This window comes from Hoplias malabaricus, chromosome 15, assembly GCF_029633855.1.
Source record: "Hoplias malabaricus isolate fHopMal1 chromosome 15, fHopMal1.hap1, whole genome shotgun sequence".
NCBI classification, from domain to species: Eukaryota; Metazoa; Chordata; class Actinopteri; order Characiformes; family Erythrinidae; genus Hoplias; species Hoplias malabaricus.
The window spans coordinates 25382385-25403936 of NC_089814.1; the positions used below are offsets into that span (position 1 = coordinate 25382385).

General features: G+C 40.0%; 1 protein-coding gene across 5 annotated transcripts; it reads left to right on the plus strand.

The window, feature by feature from the left end:
• Window positions 1-2684: 2684 nt before the first annotated feature.
• fam169ab (family with sequence similarity 169 member Ab) lies at window positions 2685-21340 on the plus strand. Of its 5 annotated transcripts, none has more exons than XM_066646693.1 (12): window positions 2685-2980; window positions 8370-8533; window positions 8917-9016; window positions 9190-9275; window positions 12343-12514; window positions 13863-14042; window positions 14542-14664; window positions 15399-15493; window positions 16265-16307; window positions 16425-16539; window positions 16722-16866; window positions 18117-21340. In XM_066646693.1, the coding sequence occupies exons 2-12, from the start codon at window positions 8399-8401 to the stop codon at window positions 19734-19736; spliced, it is 2814 nt and encodes a 937-aa protein (XP_066502790.1). In that variant the 5' UTR covers window positions 2685-2980; window positions 8370-8398; the 3' UTR covers window positions 19737-21340. The 5 variants fall into 5 exon arrangements, with proteins under 5 accessions (XP_066502790.1, XP_066502794.1, XP_066502791.1 ...); XM_066646697.1 differs by having other exon boundaries at window positions 15420-15493; XM_066646694.1 differs by having other exon boundaries at window positions 8397-8533.
• Window positions 21341-21552: the final 212 nt, after the last annotated feature.

Here is a 21552-nt window from a genome sequence, read left to right on the forward strand (position 1 = left end):
ATATATACATATGTGTGTGTGTGTGTGTGTTGTGCGCCCCCTCTAGGGTGTGTTCCTGGTTTCCGCCCAGTGATTCTGGGAAGACTCCAGCCCACTGCAACCCTGAACTAAATAAGCAGTTACCAACAATGAATGAATGAATGAATATCTGCCCTCTCAAGGGGTAACCAAAAATAACACATCAGTGTGTCGAGAAATTAAAGGCCAATGGCTGGATTTTGAGAAATTAAAAAGGGACCTGCATGCATCTTTCTACATTTCTGTGCATTTCAGTCCAGTGTTTTGGAGTGTGTGTTTATGCTCTGTGGTCTGGGTTTGGGGCTGTGCAATTTGTGCCCTGTGCCGTGCACTCTGTGATCTGTGCTCTCTGGCCTGAGTTCTGTGGTCTGCAATGTGGGCTATGTGCTGTCCTGTCTGCGGTCTGTGCCCTATGGTGTGCACTCTGCTCTCTGTATTCTATTTTCTGAACTTTGCCCCATATGCACCTCTTTTCACACTGAGAACCATGCTTGGGTAAGGCTGGTATAAGAGCTGTGTCTGGGGCATCAGCAGCATATTCAAGATTGCTTCCTGTAACTCCCTCCTTACTGCTTCAGAATTTCTGAAAAGCTGCAGTAGACTTGTCTGAAGGCAGGTAAATGATATGACCAAATGTATGTGGACACTTGTTCATCCAGCATTGCTTCTGAGGATGGGGGTGTTATAAAGATATCCAGTGAGAGAGAGTTGAAGGGACTATTTCTGATAAAGTGCCCTGTTGATTGGAGTAGGGGGTGGTGGGCTATAAGTGCCTAAATAACATCATCATGATTTCACTTTCAGGCAGCGTTGTAGTTCCTACTAAATTTTAGACAAGAGCGCCATCAAGTGGCACAGTTGCCATTCAGTAAGCAGCAGGATTAGAAACTTAACTGTGGCTTTTTTATGTGCAGTTTTACCACGGTGTCCACTGCTCTGATTCTAGAAGGTTCCGGTCACGTGGAAGACATCCTGCATCGTTCCAGTTCCCAAGAAGGCACACACGAAGGAGCTGAATGACTACAGGACTGTGGGGTGGTGCGAATCCAACAATCTTCATCTGATGTGAAAACAAAAGAGATGCTATTGGACAACAGAAGATTGATGCCTCCTCTGCAGCCAATCTCTATCGAGGGGGTGGATGTGGAGGTGGTCAGGACCTACAATTTTCTCTAAGCTTTTCTGGACAACAAGCTGGACTGATCAAGGAATACTGACACCCTCTACAGGAAGGGACAGAACAGGCTTTACTTCCTGAGGGGTTCACCTGTTTTCACATCTGAATCTCATGTAATGGGATTTATTGGCATCTCAGAGAGAGTATATAGGCTTTGCCTAAATAATTTTAAAAAATAATTTAAAAAATTCACCTCTCCCTCCATTAAACTGCGGACTACATGTTCATACAGGGGTTTCCTCCACTATATCAGAGGGCAAGGGGGCACATCCTGACCATTAATAGTTAATTTGCTAAAGGGCGCTAATTTGCTAACTGGCCAAATATTTTGGTTCCCAGTGTTTTCCAGTGACAGACATTTCTGTTCAGTAACCAATTAAACACTAGAACAGTTTGTCCCCTCTCCATCACCCAAAAGTACAGGAATACACTGACAACAAAAATAGGGCTTATTTATGTCTTTAAAAACTTATGTTTTTGGAAACTGATGGCAAAGGTTCTGCTCTGTTCTTGCATTTAATGATCATCTGTGGAGAAAAGACACTTTAAACTGGAAGAATTAAAAGGTTCTCATTAACCACATTTTACACATTTAGAGACAGTCTGTGAAAATAGCAGTAAAACATCAGCTCTGCTGTTTTCTTTCTATGGCATGTGAAATGTCTTACAGTATACTGAACATGTATCTATTAACCCCTCTGTGTGATGTGGTCACTGATTGAACAGAGTCCCAGTATCAGGCTCCCAGAAAGTGCAGTGGTCTAAGCTTTGGAATCTGAGGCTGGGAGTCCAAGAGAGCACAATCTGTACATAGTAATTGGTACTGAATCCTACAGGTCCTCTAAATACACAACCACACTCCTCTTTGCTGAGGATTAACTATGCTGCTCTTCAACAAACCTCTGATCTACTTAATTAATCAGGAGATCAGTGGAGGAGCCCTGCATGGACTGGTGCCAAATCCAGGGTGTGGTTCTACCTTGTGCCCAATGACTCTGGGTATGCCCCCCTGATCAAGATGCAGAAAGTGAATGAATGAATGAATGAATGAATGAATGGATGGATGGATGGAATCAAACCTGCTTGTCTTGTTCCTATTTGTCTCTCTGTCTGAGGTGAACAGATAATAAAATATTGATTTGTTATTTACTCTGATGATTATCCTTTGAGCACTTGGGGTAGGGTTAGGTTTAGTGTTAGGGATAAGGCATGGGTTAGGTTTAAAATAAAGGTTACGATTAATTAATCCAAGAGTGTTTGGCCCTTAGTTTTATTGTGTATTAAATTCGCTCGTGCTCCATGATTGGTTAGTGGAGTCCCTGTTGGGCCGTGATTGGATAGTAGATCTCCATCGAACTGTTTTCTAGTTTGTGTTACTTTCCAATCATAGTGCAGGAGAAACATTAATAGCCAATCACAACGCAGAAAAGACACTAATAGCCAGCCAGAGCGCAGGAGGGAATCTATAGCCAATCCAAACAGGGAAGGCGGTGCTTGTCCTAATACAGGTGGGGAAAAGTAATTTTTCAAGTAAAGTTCAGATTTCTGATGGGGTCCATAAATATTTGAAGGCAGGTCAGTGTCAGAGCCCTGTTGAAATAGACATTTATATGTGAAGAAGGAGTATCTATATTTCTATAGGTGTATATATGCATCAGTCAAGTGGTCCGACAGAGCAAGCGCGCAAAGGCCCATACACACGCGCACAACATCCCTAACACCCCCACCACAACAGTGCTGTACCCCATCGGCAGAGACGGACAGAGCCTCGACTGCAATAAGAAGGTGAGTAAACAATTAGCATAAGATCGTAAAAGTGGTGCAACGCGAAGCAGGTTCTGGTAATCTGCCAAGGGCTCGGTTCGCTTTGGGTAAAGCCGGTTCTGCTAAAAGCTCGGTTCTGCTAAAAGCTCGGTTCTTTTGGGTGAAGCCGGTACTGCTGAGCTGCTGATGTCTCGGTTCGCTTTGGTTGAAAACAGTACTGCTAAGGGCTCGGCTCGCTTTGTGGAGTAATGGATGTCATGTTTGTATGTTTCTCTGTTTAATAAAGACCTGCTAGGGATTAACCGCCGGATCAGAATCCTGAATCAGTTCATTCGATTCGGACCCAAAAAGAGTCATAGTTCCAAATGATACATTTTCCTTCAGAGCAAATCTCTCAGCTTTCCACTTTCTCCATCCATCCAGAGCTCGTAAAACATCCCAGCTGGCTTTTTACATATTTATTTATTATTTAAAGTTGTATTTATTCATTTAAAATGTGAAATATATGTCGTAGTGCCACATGTACTGTGCTGTTCCAGTGTCCTGATGTTTTGGATTGGATCTCCATCTCGGGTCACAGTCTGTGAGGAGTTGGGTGGGTTTCCTCTGAGTCCTCCGGTTTCCTCCACAGTCCAAAACAAACGTTGGTAGGTGGATTGGCAATGTAAAATTGGTCAAAGCTGTGAATGTGTAAGTTTGTGGTGATGGACTGGCGCCATGTCCAGAGTGTGTTTATATCTTGCACCAAGTGATTATTTCTGTTTTGATTGGCAGCACTTTACCGTGCATCCTTCAAAAAATAGTGAGATGAAACACTTTTTATGACTTCAATAAAGGATTCACTGCAAGGTTCATTAAGGGGTTCACTGCATGATTCTTCATGGTTTACTTGGCACTTAAGTGAAGGGTTCACTATGTTGTTCACTGCGGGTTTCAATATAGGGTTTACTACAGGGTTCATTATGCAGTTCATTGAGGCATTCACTATGGGGTTCACTACAAGTTTAAATATGAGGTTCTACAGACTACAGAGTTCGTGCTAGGTTCTGCGCAGTGTTTAATTTTGGGTTCACTGTGGTGTTCATTGTAAGTTTCACTGGGTGTTTACTGCAGAGTGCACTATAGCGTTCATTGTGGGGTTCACTAAGCCTTCAGTAAACCAGTGGAATACAGCTGTTTCTTTTGTAGCTTTGTTCACATATATAAACTGTATCAACTGGGCTGCTTTATGAATCTTTGTTTACTTTAGGCTACAGCATAATCTTTGCATCTTAAGGTGAGGTTTTTGGTTTATATATTTTCACTATATGAAATAAATATTTTTTGACAAAATAAAAGATGAAGCTCTAAGCTTATTATTGAGTTTTTGTGTGGGTGTGAGAGCAGAAGTAGCAGGATATCTTTGAATCATTAAATCGGACAATCGACTCGTTTAAACGGACTTATCGGCAGAGTCGGTTCAGTAGAGGACTCGTTTTCAGTCTTTAATAACGGAGGGATTTAGAAGTGAAGAGCTCTTATCTGAGATGAACATGGGCAGTTAACGCTTTTTCACAGTGGAGTTTGTAGTTTATAAAATGGTTTCTGACTCTGATTTTAGGGCTACCACAGCTTCTCGGCTCTGCTAAGTCCATTTTAATAATAATCTCATTTTACTCTGAAATCCTTTTAGAACAGAGCTAGCATGCTAGCTGTTGGTACTGAGTTTTATTTTGAGTCATCTTCTGATACCAGGCTTTTCTAATTGTTAGGCCAGACCTGCACCAATACAGCATACTACAGAGTGATTAGGTTCTATGGCATGTTTTTCCTGGAAAAAGTGCAGTAATACATATAAAAAGCCCATAAAAATACATAAAAAAAAACCTGTTTCTGTATTAATAATAAACTCTCCACATTTCCTTTAGTGGTGTCCTTATAAAAGGAGGGACAAGACAATACTATAAAACTTTTTGTACAAATTGTTGTTTGGTAGAGATTTATGCTGCAATGCATATTGCGTTTTTGGCTTATTGTGAAGTCAAGGATATAGCCCCACTCCTCCAGCCACTATCACCCTAACCTGAGTCTTCCTGGCCCTTTGGCAACATTTATTGGGTCAGTTATATTTCACAGCAGTTAGGCAGCAGCAATTAGGTCATGTCCGATTCCTGACATTCACTTCATTGTTTTTTCAGTCTTCTCCTCTTCTAGGAAAGTTCTGGAGTTCAAACACGTTTATCTTGTTGAGGGGGCTGCTACTGATCCAAAGGAACACTGTTCTTTTTTGTGACAAAACAGGAGAGGGGATACACCAGGTTCAATATTCTGGAACCTTTAAACCCCAGTAGAAGGTGTGTTGTACTTAACCAGAAACTTTTGACACAACTGTGCACTTGCACTCAGCAATTCACACTAAATCTATACTAAATTTAAACTTATGGCCTAAATGTTTTGTGCTTGTCCCAAACTGGTTCCACTCAGCACTATTCTTCTTGCGTTCCTCTGAAAGACTACCCTCACAACCAACCCGTGCTTCAGACTCCCCTTCACCTCGCACTGTTTGCCTGTCACTAGGCTAAAAATTTTAACCTTATGACAAAAGCTTGTCCTGAAATTGAATTAAATCTGTAGTTTATCTCCTTAATACAGTCACAGCTTCCACTGGGATGGCTTAAGACTAAATACTGTAACATTTGAGTGAGGATTTGATTGCATTAGACTTTAAGATCTTGTTCCAGAGAGCACAGTTCCACTGCTCAACATCACAGTGCTGGATGGGTTTAAACCCTGTATCCCCTGCTTGACATTGAGCATGATGATCTTGGTCTCATTAATAGAATAACTAGACTTAAAATTACTCCAGGATCATTTGACCTACTACAGTTTAAAACATGGCATAATCTCACAACATGGATTAGATGCTGCATCCTGGATTCGTTTGGTTTTTCTGGGAGTGCATGAAAAGGGCAGCAAATGGATTTGTGTCTGAAGTTATCTGATGGTGTTCTGGGTTTTCTCTTTGAAAGGGCACAATGGCTCTGGTGCCTTCCTAATGGGATTACAGCGGAATCACACTTAAGAGGGCAAATGAAACTTCCTCCCTGGTAAATGGGGATTAGCCTGATGGTAAAGTGCTGTGTGTGTGCGCCTTCACCTGTGACATCAGCTTTAATAGTGCATGGAAGTGGAGAGATGATTTTGGTGGAGCTTGATAAATGTGACCCAGATACAGGAAGCTTAGCTTAGCTTTTTCACATGTGATTCCAGTGCCATCAAATGACGGGTTGCTCCCAATATATAAAACACAGGGAGTTGCATCTGTAGAAATGGCCTCACTAATATACACACGTGACCTCTGGCATTTGACCCCTTCCACCATCTTGTTTTCCTTCTGCTCTTGGAGGAGACCTGAGACCCTCAGCCCACACATTTCTTCCAGGGTTTCTTCGGTGTGCACTCTTAAAAATAAAGGTGCTACAAAAGGTTCTTTGAGCGATGCTATAGAAGAACCACTTTTGACTCCATAAAGAACCATATTTGTATGTGTATGTGAATCCATCCCTCTGACTTAAAATTCTTTACCCATTTAAACATGATGAAATGGATATGGATGGAGGGTCTAGACCTGAGCTTGATAGCTGGTCACAGAAGTGCTCTGAAACATCAATTGGGCCAAGCACAGGAATGCAGCTGGAATGTGTCTGTGTCTCTCTGTGTGTGGGGCTGTAGTATTTATAGGGGGTTCTGCTGAGGCCTGAGGGCATATGTGTGTTCTGAATGTAGTGACTTTACTCAGAAACAGGGCTACACTCATTATTTAGTTTTATTGGAGGTTTCTCTTTCTTTGCAGTTCAATGGAACAATAATCCATTTATTAATTCATGTAACAGGTGCAGTAGCACTGTTTAATGCCACTCCAGTGAGGTTGCCTTGGTAACAACATCCAGGATTTGTAAATATTAAAAAATATTTGTATTTGTATTTTATTTTATTTATTTCTTGAAGATTATTTTTTTTTTTTTTTTTAATTTTTTATTTTTATTGGAAGCATGAAAGCGGAGCTCTCTCAGTTGTGTGTGTGCGCACGCACATACATACGCGCTCTGATTGGCAGTGAGATACAGATGGTTTGTGACAGTTTGAGATTGAGTCAGGAGTGAGGCTGGGAGAGCAGCCAGTGAGTGTGTGTGTGTATAAACCCTGTCTAAAGCGGGCTGTGTAAGACTGTTTCTGTCGGATCGTTCATTGTTTGTGAAATGTCAGTGGGTTCATCTGTTGCAGGCTGGAATCTAGGGTTTGGCGTCTAGGGCTCTAGGATCTACAGTGATTTACAGCGTAGGGCTTAGAATCCTGGTTCTTGGGTGCAGGGTTTAGAGTTCGGGGTCTTGGCTCTAAGGTGTAGAGTTAATAACCTAAGATCTAGAGGAAATTGTGGAGTCAAAGCTTGTTCTAATTAGACAAGATGTGTTAGGAACTCCAAGATGTGAACCCCTTAGAGAACACACAAATATACATACTTGCACACACTTACGACTTTCACACAGGCATGCTGAACATTCATATCACAGTTTCTACAGTAGCTAACAGTAAAAGCAACTCCTGAAATTTAATTGGAATTTAATTAGTGCTGGGCGATTTATGAGCACAAATCAATATCACGATTTCATTAATTGTACATTTTACCATGATTATGATTAATAAACGATTATTTTGTTTTTGTATTTTTGACCCTCATAGTTCAAGGCTTGTACTGTAAATGTGCTCCAGTGTTAAATGTGCGATATTTTTTGTAATGTTGCTGGGATGTAATGTTGTCCCTCTCTTGTTTTTTGAGCACTGTTTATATTTGGTGTGTGATTGTGCTTTGGTCACTGAAACTGTTATTTCTCAGTGTTTACATTTGACATTTATTTTTGTTCAGTGTCATCTTAATTAAAGTCAACGCAAAACACATCCATACCACAGACGTTGTGTTTTTATTTGGTACTAGCAGCTTGAGTTGCTTTGTCAGCCTCAGAGTTTACCTTGCTTCCATGTGGCAGATGGGGGCAGAATCATGTGACTACAGTGTGGTAGCATGGTTTTAAAGGGGCAGTACATGAACACACAGTGGGGACATAACAGAATAATAATAAGCTATATAATTGTTATACACAACATTATGTTGATTATAAATACTGAATGTAATTTTCGGTTCATTTTCAATTAATACCTAAATTTAATGTACACTTTTTTAATTCCATGTGGAATATTTTCAGTTCATTCTTCAGGAAAGTTTCATACAGTGTGAAAGCCAGCTGGTTTTCTGGGACACTCATATCAGAGAGGCAATGACACCTCCAGGCCACTATCTGTCAGCATAATTGCTGTTTCAAAATATTAAAATGATGGAAAATGCTAGGTGATGAATAAACATACTGCTTCCTAGGTGACTGCCGACCCTTGCTCTCTGTAGGGATGACGTTCCCTGTGGATGTGCTGGTGTCCGTTAGTCTTGAAGATCTGGAGAGATCCGGCCAAAGCTGCATGTCTAATCTCCTGTACAGTGACCCGGCGCATGGTCAGTTTTTCACGCTGACCAATGGGAGAAAGGTATAAACACACACACAAACAAAATCTTTGTGTAAGCCAAACATTTACCGTCTCCTACACGCCTCACTCAGAGTGCAGGTACAATTTTTAGAATTGCATTTTAAGAGCTAATTAAAACTATTTAAGTACTTACACTGCCCCCTTTTGGAGAATCTAAAGCCTACTAAATATAAGTGAGGAAGTAACGAATATGTCTTTTAATTATGGATGTTAAAACTGAATATTTTTCTTTTCAGCAGTTTAATAAAACAAGCTTTTTCAGGCCTGTGCTTAGAGTAAAAAAAAACATGTAATGGAAAAAAGGAATTTATGGGATGCAAAAGACCATGTTTATTAAATGACTGTTCACTACCTGCTCTGTGTAACTAATTAAACTGTTTCAGATTCTCATCGCTCTCTCCAATGTGGGCTTTGTTCCCCTGTATGGAGCAAATCTCAAACACAAAATCCTGGCTCTCTTTGCCCCAGACGACCAGTTCACAGGTAATCCTAAGCTCTAATAACTTGGGATGGGTAGTATTTCCTAAATATAAATATTGCTATGTGGATAAAATAATGAGTTTAGTTAGTGTCTTCCCAAAAAAATCAACTTGATTTGAAAAAACAAAAATGCTCTGCTGTTCCTACATATTTTTCTGCATTTCCTCTCTCTCTAGCTTTGGCTTTATATCTGGGCAATCAGTGGTATTCTGTGGATGACATCTTGAAAACAGCAGACCCTGAAAGAGAAGGACTCATTGAGGTACCACATAACTGTTTGACTTTGGAAAACAGAAATGACTTTCCTTTATCTGCATGCTGAATTGCCCTGTGAATCGCCCCCTCCAGGGTGTATTCCCACCTTGCGCTCAATGATTCCAGGTAGGCTCTGGACCCACCGCGACCCTGAACTGGTTGGCTGGGCTTGGGGTTTGTATGAGCGCATGTCACTGATATGTTTCCGCAAAGAGGTATTTGGACTCTGAACCATTATTCTCAGCCTTGTCTTGGTCTCGCCAATTTTTAGTTATTTATTTTTCAGCAATAATTTTAAGAGCAATATTTATTTGTAATTTACTTCGCTTATTATGATTCATGTCTTTTGTCTGAAACCAGTGCCAAATAAATGGGTATTTAGAGCAAAAATGTACAAAATCCCATCCCTTTATATTTTATAGTAGGGATGCACCGATACCACTTTTTCCCTTCTGATACCGATAAAGATATTTCATGTTCAAGTATCTGCCGATACCGAGTACTGATACCAACTCTATTTAGAGTTTAAAGCAGTGTTCTGTATTGCTAATAAGATATAATAAGTGTGAATGAACAACACTTACTTCTTTATTAACTGCACATTAAAACAATTTAAGTTTCAGAGCCATGAAAAAAAAAAATATTTTCGCAATGCAGTAACAAGTACAAATAGGAAGACGGTCTAGCCTGACTGAACAGCTTGTTACACTGTCATGAGGATATTTATCACGACTGTGAAATGCACTTTCTAAGGACTGCTCCTGACCGCAACTATGTGCTATTCTACTAATTTCCAGCTCCCGCTGCAGTGTGTAGACACCACGCTGAACATGTTTTCCTATCCATGACCCAAAGATATTTTTACTTGTTTTTTTGTTTTTTCTTTGTGGATCTTCACAAATAGCAGCACAAACAATAACCGCAGCTTGTTGCACGTCCGTATTTATCTATGTCTCCAAAGAAATGCGTTTGGTTGTTTGTGTTACATTTTTCCAGTCTCTGTAAAAATGGGCAAAAACAGTCGTGTAGTGTAAAATACCCAGCTTGTTTATAATCTGCCACAACTTTAATTTTGAGCTGCATCTAGTGTTCAGTATCTGCTTCATGGGGTGTTTCCTTAAAAGTGCCCTGTGTAATACATGTAGGGAATAGTGAGTAATGGGCCATTTCCAACACACCTATGGTATCGTTGCTCTCTGTAACTGATACTGTGTTTAAGTGCCAGTGCAACACTTTTTTTTTTTTTATGAGTTGATGTGCTATTGTACAACGCTGCAATGGGGGGTTTCAGGATGTAATGATACTGGTGATGTATTGCTTTAACACTGAACACATTACTCATGCATGAGTGCAAGAAACTAAAAAGAAACAAAGGGTATGTGTATATTTGTGAATGTAAAAGAGAGAGGGGCATGGCGATGTTGTGTGTGTGTGTGTGTGTTAGGTAATTTGTTAACAGAGGCTGTTTTATGGAAATGGACAGAAGGCCATAGTTTGACACTGAGTTGTTTCTTTGTTTTTGATGCAGCATTTTGCATAAGCAGGCCTGGTTTTATTTTACTCTGGAACACAGTCCTAAACCACATTCATACACACACACACACACACACACACACACACACACACAAACACACACTCTCTCTGTGGGGTTCAAGAAACAGCTGTGCATTAAGAGGGTATAGGCATGTCCGCCATGTTGTTTATTGCATCACTGTGCTCTTTTCTTTTAGTATAGAGTGTAAAAATCAGAATCAAAAAATGTGAATAATTTTGTTCCATAAAGCCAAATTAGTACGACTAACCGAATGACCATTCTATTTACAGTTTGGTGTTTGCTTTGGCAGCTTTTTGGGCCAAAGTTCACATGAAAATTAAAACAAAGTAAAATCCAAAAGGAGATCTCATTAATGTCTCTCACATTTCTTCTAGACAACAATGAGATCGGATGGAAAAACAAAGGAGACTTTAGCATACATTTCCTGCTGCTCAGTTGTGTCTCCTGAGATAAAGGCTTCAGTAACCTCCCACTTCTCCTGTTGAGTTTCAGTGGAGAGTTCAGTAATGTCGTAAACTGTGCTCAGATACAGTACTAGTCAAATGTCCACTCAGGGAGGGTTTCCTATGTTTTGGGCAATTTTCCAAATTGAAAATGAATAGTGAAGACATTACAATTATGAAGGAACACATATGGAATTATGTAATAAACAAAAAAGTGTTAAACAATCCAGAATATGTTTTATACTTTAGATTCTTCAAAGTAGCATCCTTTTGCTGTGATGGCAGCGTTGTGCGTTCTCTAAATCAGCTTCATGAGGTCGTCACCTGGAATGGTGTTCGGTGAACAGCTGTAGTCTTATCAAGAATTGATTGGTAGAAATGCTCGACTTCTTAATGTGTTTGAGACCATAACTTGGTTTGTGCAGAGGTAGGGGCTTGTACACAGTTCTACAGTGAATAGCCCTATTCCACCAATGACTAATGGGAAGATGTGTCCAAACTTTGGACAGGTACTGTATGCCAGATGAACTAAAACCTACTCTTTCCTCATTATTTTTCTCCTACAGAATTTTATGAGAGTCACCCTTATGTCTCCTGGGCCATTAAAGAGCAACATATGAGCAATAAAACTTTCCTCTGGGAAGTCTGCACGGTTAATTTGTCTGATCAAGCCAAGATTGGTCAGGACTTTTTCTGCCAGAGTCTGAATTTTACAAGGCTAACGTGGCTAAAACTCAGCTGAAGCATATGTACAAAAAGATCATTGTGCAAACACCTGTCTATGTTAAAACATAGATTAGCTCCTCTACATACCCACTCTAACAACCTACATGTGCTTTCTGACACAGCTGGGCATGCTGTTATCTAAAAATGTACTGCATCATTTAAAAATAGAAAATATCCATCTCTGAGGTTTTATTTTTGTTCATAATTTTGCTCATTTTTATCTGACATTTTGAGGATTGACTGCATTTGGGGAAAAGTCTAACATTAGAAATTAGCATAGAAATTGATGCTGCATTTGTAAAGTTTCTCTTTGAATGTGTGGCGGTTTCTTGTTATTGTTTACATGGCAGGTGAGGTCTGTTGGTGAAAGAATTGTGCTGTATGTGCTGAATCGAATCGTGTACCGCACTTGTGAGATGGACACCGGAGAAATGCCCTTTCTGTGTCATGGTGAAAACGACTTTGCCAAAATCCTGTGGAAGAGCGGAGAGGCGGTGAGCTTCTACTCAGTCAAACTCAAAGGTCTGTTTACCCCTAAATGGACTGATCAGTAATTTGCATGCCGAAGCCATTTAAAAGGGCTGTCTACAACTGTGGGGAAACACTGTTCTCTCTGGTTTGTTTACGTTCAGAAGCTCTGCACCAAGAACCCCCCCCCTAACTGTTTGTACATAGGTAAAGTTCAAGTTTTTATTCACTGTTTGAATTACCGCAGAAACTCATTTGTTACTTGAGTTAGTTTGGTAGTTAGCGGTACTACTGACACCAGGGTATCGTAAACACATTAAACTGGTTTGAGCAGGCAAACATACTGGAGAGCTAGAAAATGCTGAGGAAACTTCCTCAGAATTTGCTAAAAAATGTTTTTTAATTTACATTTTGACCATCACCTTTAATATATGTTATATTATGTTGATTGTGACATCACAAATGATCAAAAAGAAAATATCGCCTTTAACACATCTAGAACCCAGGCTTCTATTCTCTCTGCATTGTTTTCCATGTAAACACTGAACAGGAACATTGAACATATTTACAGGCGCAAGTGTCCAGCCCTGTGTGTTACCATCTAGTGAGCGTAGGATTCTTACATGTAATCACCAGGTCATCAGATACTATCAATTGAGCACCAGATATTATCAAATGGAAACTAGAAATAGTCAGGTGACCTCCAGATAACACAAACATTTGCATACCATTGGACTTTTTTTTATTTATTTATTTAATTTTTTTTTTTTATAATTGTTATAGGTATTAACAATGCTTGGGTATTTTTATATCTGCAACAATGATTAATTTTTTCATGTCATGTGAAAGGTCAAGATGCTTCTCAGAATCAGAGCTTTAGACTTTCTGCCTCTGCCTTGAAGATATTTATGACACTTTTTTAAATAAAAGCATGTTCACTGAGTTCCCTGAAGCCTTTAGAATAAAGCTAAAGTCCTGTAGAGTCAATGCACACGCCAGAGGAATGCACAGATGTCTCATAGAGTTTCATAGAATCCATCAAGATCAGAGAAATTTACACATTCTGATAATAAGCATGTTCTCATTTTCTCCTTACTTCCTCTTCAAATTCTCCACATGTTCTCCTCACGTTCTCACAAATAGGGAATTTTAAAGGGATTAGTTTCTGCTGGTTTAACATCTCTTATATTAAAACCACATGGAGACTGGAAGGAGGCCATTAATTCTTTTCCCATTATGCATGAGTGCACAGACAAACACCTCTCTTCAGACTCTCACAATCCATTTTGCACTTTCTCTAATGTTACTCTGAAACAAAAGAATTGATAAACATTCAAATAAGTTTGTTTAGCTGACTGAAATGTTTACTGAAGCCCTGTGTCCTCTCTTGCACCTCCTGCAGGGAGCAGGTGTAATAACTCTGAGAGCCAGCGCTACCTCCTGCCAGTCATGAACTCCATATTTGTGAGGAAGAGTTGCCGTGGAAATGGGTGTGGGCTCCAGATGCTGGAAGATTTTGTTAGTAGTTTTAAAGAAGATGAACTCGGTCTGAAGTATCCTCTGTCACCGGCCATGTCCCAGGGTAAGAGAACCACAATATGTAATTACTACCCACGTTCAGTATATTAATGATCCTTAATTATGTTCATGTTTTCAGCACTGCACTGTGCTCAATTACCTTTCCTTTCAGTTACCGTTTATAGGCAACCTCAACAATTCTGGGGAAGTGCTGATTTCTCTAGATTGTTTATATTTAGAATCTGAGTCTTTTAATGAACTTTTAAGGTGGGGCATAGGAGGAGGGGGGGGGGGGGGGTTGAATTAAAGTTTCATAGACATTCCAGACTTGTTTGTAGTGCACAAACAGACTGGAGAGCTAATAGGTGGTGGTGGACAGGGTATTCAGAGGGACCTTTTTTTAAAAATATTTTTTCAGAAGAATCAAGGATTATATTTGAAAATAAAAGAACAGAATCCCAGTAAAAATCACCAGTGTATAAAGTTTTGATGCAGAAAATAAAGTTGCATTGCTGCATAGGGTACAGTAAGTTTGTGAACCTGTTTCCTGTGTTTCTCTGAAGTGTGCAGGCATTACCTGAGCAGGTATCCGGCCGATGTGGACCTTCTGTGGGAGGTGGAGGGTGTGGGTGGTCCATATCAGAAGACCAGAGTGGCCAGCAAACTCCACACTCTCTCACTCAGAGGTATAAGCACTACACTAAACTCAAATTTAGCAGCCTACTTTTTATTGCTGTTGTCAGAGAGATGATGTCCTTCTAATATACGGTGTGTGTTACTTATGAAATGGATTTGGCGTTTAATGGGCACAACCCATATACTCAGCTCTAATTCTCAACACACGAATGCATGTTCCTTACAAATGTGGCACCATTTAAAATGGATATTAACAGGCTTTCCAACAGTATAAGATTTATTGCCAGGAAGCATTGTTACAATAAAGAAATAATCTACCAATCACAAATTTCCTATGTTTGTTATCAGAGCTTGACATGGTTTTAACCAGACCCACTGTTCAAACTACATATGTTTGTTTGAAAACTGTGATGTCTTAATGAAACAAGTCAACGTTTTGCATAGATCTAAAGTAAACTAGAAAATATTCCAGATTCTTATGGTACTATTTCGTATATTAGAACTTTACAAACCTATCGATGAAGAAGAAAATAACAAAGCATTTTAAAGGATTTCTAATCTTCCCTAGTGGTAACATTTTTAATTTTTTCATTATGGGACCTAGTGCTGCAATCTTACACATAATACAATCATATTTTTTTTTATTGGTAAAAGGAAACAAAAATGCTCAGAGTTTAATAGTGTCAGTACAGTCCTGGATACAGTTGACTGACCTGCGCTCAGTTCATAATGAATTTGTTTGTTAATTGCTTAATAATCTTATACTCATCTGATACTCATAAAGAAGGGCTCCCCTCTTGGACAGTTGATGACAGCAATAATGGAGAGATGGAGAAGGACAAAATGGAGATGACAGAGGAAACCAGGCTGGATTTTATGGTAATTATTATTTTGTCACTGTCCAATTTATAAAAAAAAAAAAAAAAGAGAAGGAATATACATTCTTAACTTTCAGGGGAAGTTCATTTAAAAAAAGATTATATTCCAAAGACTTTTATAGCATTTCAATTGGTCCATTTGTCATGACATTTAGCTCCTGTGTTCAAATTGTGGAGACAAAAGTGGAAATGATGTTTTTTTTTTTTTTTTATAAATTGGAGAGTGAAGATTTGTTTATTTATTTTCTTTTTGAAATTAACATACTAATTTATCATGAAGGCTGATGTTGGAGCAGCTGCACTCATGTCTATTATTAACATTTAATAAATGGGAACAGAAATCACAACAAATTAAAAAAAAACCATGATGGAAACAAAAGAGTGAAGAGTTGATACAGTATATCAGTTTCGCTAGTTTGAAGCCTTGCACTGTAAGCAGGAGAATATTCATACATTCATTGTCTGCAACCACTTATTCAGTTCAGGGTTCCTGTGTGTCCGGAGCCTACCCGGAATCATTGGGCAGGAACACACCCGGAGTGGGTTTTGAACCCACAATCTCCAGGTCCCTGGAGCTGTGTGACTGCAACACTACTTGCTGCACTAACCTGCCGCTAAAATAAAACTGTATTACTAAATTAATAACATCTTACTAACTTTCTTGCTGTGAATGTGGCCCTATGGGAAGATATGGCATTAACAAACTATCTAACCTGATACCAGTTTCTGAAATGTCAGAGATAATGGATGTCATGTGTTTGCTTTCCTTCAGGAGGAAATCACTATCGTCAACAAGTGTCTGAATGTGGCCGAAGGTAAATATAACTGTAAAATATCTCTGTATGTTTTGTCCATTTTTGTTTTTTACTTCTCTCTCTCTCTCTCTCTCTCTCTCTCTCTCTCTCTCTCTCTCTCTCTCTCTCTCTCTCTAGAGATGGAAGATACACCAATCTCCACACGCACCCGGAGCAGTGAGCATAAGCGGAAGAAAAGAGTAAGGGAGGAAAAAGAGCTTGTGGTGGAGAGTCAGCCAGAGAAAATCAGCAGGTTTTTAACTTCTTCTATTTCATTCCACTGTCCCCAGAGGCTACACGTATTGGCTAGAAATGATTGATTTATTGGTTGTCATTAGCTAATTGAACCATTTTGCATTTCAGTATGTCAAAGCAAAGAGTATATTAACTTTATGCATTAACAGGCTGAACTGAGTTTTATGGATGTGTGTTCAGGTTGGAAGAGACGGGAGCTGTAACTGTTGCTGTGGAGATGGAGCAAGAAGAGGATAGAGAGAATATGGGGCAGTTTGCTGATGGAGCAGGAAAAGAACCAGAGATCCCTGAGTCTGCTACAGTAGACCATGAGCCTGAGGAACAGGTGAGAAACCGGCCATGTTTGTTCTGACAGTTGGTTTCCTGTCTGTAATCCTGAATAGAAAACAACCACTGTGTAAATATGTTGTAATGTTGTAAATATTCCTTAATTAATGAAAACAAGACTATTAGCAAAACCATGAATAAATAAGTACATACAGTCATGTGAAAAAGTTAGCTTTGTCTTTTTTAATATTTTAAATATATGAGCTTCATTTGAACTCTATTGAGAGATGGAGCTTATAAAATGTATAAATATGTTCAAAAAGACAAAGATTATCATGGAGTGTCCTAACGTTTTTACATGACTGTACATACATACCACAGAAATAAGGTTTTCAGCCACAGGGAGAGAGGGTGTACACGCCATTATTTATTTCCTTGTGAGTTACTTTTGTTTACATATCAGAAAGTGGGTAACAGTGTACCATAACTCTTTAATCACTTCACAACAAGGTGCATGAAATGAAACGGAACTGGTTCCCTTTATGTGGAAGAAGTCTAGGCTCCCCACCACTCTCTTCCAAGCGTTGGTGTTGTTGCTAGGTTACGTTGCTGATTACTATTTTGCTGAGTAATCAGCTTGTTAAATATGACACCATGCATGATGTTTTGCCATTTCCGGTCCAATCATGCCTTCTGTTCCTTGTCATACATTCATAAGGCGTGTTTAAATAAAGATCAATCAATTATGAGCTCTCTGAAAAAGGAATAAATTAAACGTAAAAAAGAAGCAAACGTGTTATTGGCAACACAATTTGTACATTCGCAGCTGTGTGTGAGCTGCTGTACGGACTAACTGGGCTGCTACGTCTCTGGATCCTGACGTGATGTTTCACAGGGTCAGTATGTCACTACGTAACAAGTGGATGCAAAAAAAAAAAAAAGCTTTGGTCATAGTGCCATTATTTTGCAATGTCTCTTGATGGGTAAAGCTTGAACAACACAGGTGCTGGTCATAAAATTAGAATATCACGAAAAAGTTGATTTATTTTAGGAATTCCATTCAAAAAGTGAAACTTGTATATTATACTCATTCATTACACACAGACTGAAATTTCAAGTGTTTATTTCTTTTAACTTGATGATTATAACATCCTGTGCAAAAGTTAAAATACATTTTAGATTTTTAGGGTTCATTATATTTGATATTTTCCAATTCCTTAACTCAGTAGCTCATTACAAACTGGATTCTAAAGACATTTGCTGTAACTTTCTTCAAATATTGATGGCTCCTTCATTTTGTGCTCTTAGGATGGCATAGATGCTATGTCTGTTTCTGAAGAAGCAGCTGAGGGGGAGTGGAAAGAAGCAGAGGAGAAACTGGAAGAGGAGATGGCCCCTTCAGTTGCAGAGCAGCAAGATGTTTCTCCTGTGGAAGAGGACCAAGAAGAAGAAGCTTCTCCTGAGGAGGAAGGGGTTGCAGGTGACAAAGTAGAAGTGGAAGCCCCTCCTTCATCTGAGGAGGAACAGCAGGAGGATGTAGTGGTTAAAGAACTTGAGAAAGGGAAGGTGCCTCCTGAAGCTGAGGAGGAAAAACTGGAGAAGATATCTGAGGAAAAAGAGGCAGATCCTTCAAAAGAGGAACTGGAGGCAAATTATGAACCTGAGATGAAACTGCAGGTTGCAACTGAAGCTGAGGAAACCCAAAGAGTTTTTAAAGCTGAGGAGAACCAGGAGGATCCTCCCGAAGCTGAGAAGAACCAGGAGGAGCCTCCCGAAGCTGAGGAGAACCAAGAGGAGCCTCCTGAAGCTGAGGAGAACCAAGAGGAGCCTCCTGAAGCTGAGGAGAACCAAGAGGAGCCTCCTGAAGCTGAGGAGAACCAAGAGGAGCCTCCTGAAGCTGAGGAGAACCAAGAGGAGCCTCCTGAAGCTGAGGAGAACCAAGAGGAGCCTCCTGAAGCTGAGGAGAACCAAGAGAAGCCTCCTGAAGCTGAGGAGAACCAAGAGAAGCCTCCTGAAGCTGAGGAGAACCAAGAGAAGCCTCCTGAAGCTGAGGAAGACCCGGAGGAGCCTCCTGAAGCTGAGGAAGACCCGGAGGAACCTACTGAAGCTGAGGAGGACCTCAAGGAACCTACTGAAGCTGAGGAGAACCAGGAAGTGCCTCTTGAAGCTGAGAGGAAACTGGAAGTTGCTTCTGAAGATGTGGATAATCAAGAGGTACCTTCAGAGGTTGAGGGGAAACTGGAAGTGCTCCCTGAAACTGAGGAAAAACAACAACAAACTCTTGTAAATAAGATGTGCAAACCTGTGGAATGTTTTGAGACACCTTATGCACCTTCTGAGGGGGAAAAGCATCAAGAGAAAGCAATGGAAGTAGAGGAATCTCCTTTGGAGCCAGAGAGAGTGACAGAAGAGGAGAACCAGTTGGATGCAGAGAAACATAATGACAACAACATGGACAGATTAGAGCTTGATGAGGAGGAGGCTGAAGAAGAGAAGGAGAAGGATCTGCAGAAGAAGGAGCCAGAAGGAGATGAAGAGAATGCTGTGGATGGATATGAAGAGAATGATGGGAAAAGCTCAGATGAATCTCCTGCTCCAGACGTCCATGTCCTCAGAGGAGGAAGAACCAAGGCAGTGCCTCCAACACCCAAACTTTCCTCCACACAACTGAGTAAGGAGGGAGCCGAAGAGCAGGAGAAGGAGGAGGTGATGGAAGAAGAGGAAAAGATGACGGTAGAAAAACAAATGGCATGCATGGAAGGGGAAATGGTGACAACAGAAGAAGAGAAAATGACAACAGAGGAGGAGAAGGCAGGGCATAGCTCGGAGGAGGAGCCACCAGTGATTTACAGGAGAGTCCTGAGACGCAAGACCACAGCTGCCAAGCCCACAGCACACCCAACAGCCAAGCGACGTAGCAGAACATAAACACCCTCACTCACTCACTTTCTCTCTCTCTCTCTCTCGATACACACACACTTACTTCCCAGAGTATTATCAAGTTCTGTACTTGTTCCGGCTCTATAATGGGTCACTGTCTCTCTTTTTTTGTGAAGGTGTGTGCGATGTTGAGCTCCGTTCAGTAACGCCCACACTAGACTAACAGGACACATCAATCAATTTCTTCCAGAGACCACAGCAGTGGCAAAATATACACTGTTTCCAAATGTCTGATCTTGGTGAGGAAGTAGTTCCCAGGCTTAAAGGCAATGTTCACAGTTATTTTAAAATTCTGATGTTATTTCCTCGCCATTAACTAACTCTATCAGTTCCCATGCAGGGAAATCCTCAGGTGTTTGTACATATCCCTAACTCTCTAAATGGGGGGAAAACAAACAAAGTGGCTCTGACATGGCTCTCTGTGTGTCGCTGGCTGAGCCAGGAGAAATGGTATCTGTGTGCATTTGAATGGAACTTTAAACTTCAGAACCTCAGAACTATAAAAAGCATGAAAAGGCATGAGAATGTTGCTCTATTCCTGCTCCATATGTGGGTAATTTTGACTTATTTTGCTGTAGTTGTTAGTTAAGTTGAATCTGACTCTAAATCCAGGAGACCACTAACAGCATGCAATTAGACACAGACCAAAATTACAGATAATTCAAACAGTGAATTAATACTTACAGACAAGTTAAACTTAAGCCAAACAACACTTGTTTTATCTACCTTCCACTTTAAACGATGTAGAGCTTCTGAACGTAAACACACTAGAGAACAGCAGTTCCACAGTATTGTCTATATTGTCTTTAACGCCAGTCAATACTGATTGCAGTGAGAATGTTCCCAGTTTATGATAGTATGGTGAAAAGGCCCCCAACTTGGAGCCTGTTAACTCAGATGCTTTGGTGACAATGTCCCAATATTGCGGGACACATCTACTTGCAGATATTATGACCAAAACAGTATAATCATCACAATGTGGCCAATTGTTACACTGATCCAGATTCTTACTCTGACCATTTCTCCTGCTTCCAACATCAACTTCTAGAGCTGACCGTTCACTTGCTCCCTGACATACACCCACACCCACCAAAGTGGTGACACTGTAAACAGATCAGTATTTTTCACTTGGTTTTAAGCTTGTGGCTGACCTTGATCATACTTGGAAGCAGCACACTGTACATAGAAAGCCTTTGAGGGCTAGTAACTATACGCCTTAGCTTTCCTCTTAAAGGAATAGTGGAACACAGTTCTGATGTCTTGCTGACATTGAGGTTCTTGTTATTCCCAAATGAGGAAATCTGGGTGTGAGCACTCTGTTCAGTTGTGACTTGACACTTAGACTCAACATTAAAATAAGACTTCCTCTTCTCTCTCTTCCAATATTGGTGTCCATTTTTGTGGGATTCTTAATTCAACGTCCTTTATGTCCCATGGTTAACACTTTTTGGCAATTTTATGCTGCTCAGAATCTCAAGCAGAAATCCCTCTCCTCTGGACACTATTCTGAGAATTCCAGCTGCTCTGGCTGTTCTGCTGTTTCTGTAGCATCTCACTGAAGACTTTATATTTTTCTAGCTGTATTTGTTCCTTTAACCAATAAATATATTTTCTTGATAAATAGTTTGTTCAGAGTATGTCTTCTTTTCTTTGAAATATACAGGTGCTTTTCAGATAATTTAAAAAGTAATGATTAAGTTGAAATATAAACCATATATTTTGCATTCATTACACATTAAGTGGCATTTTTCAAGCCTTTTTTTATTTATACTTCAACTCATGAAAATCAGAATGAAGTACAATA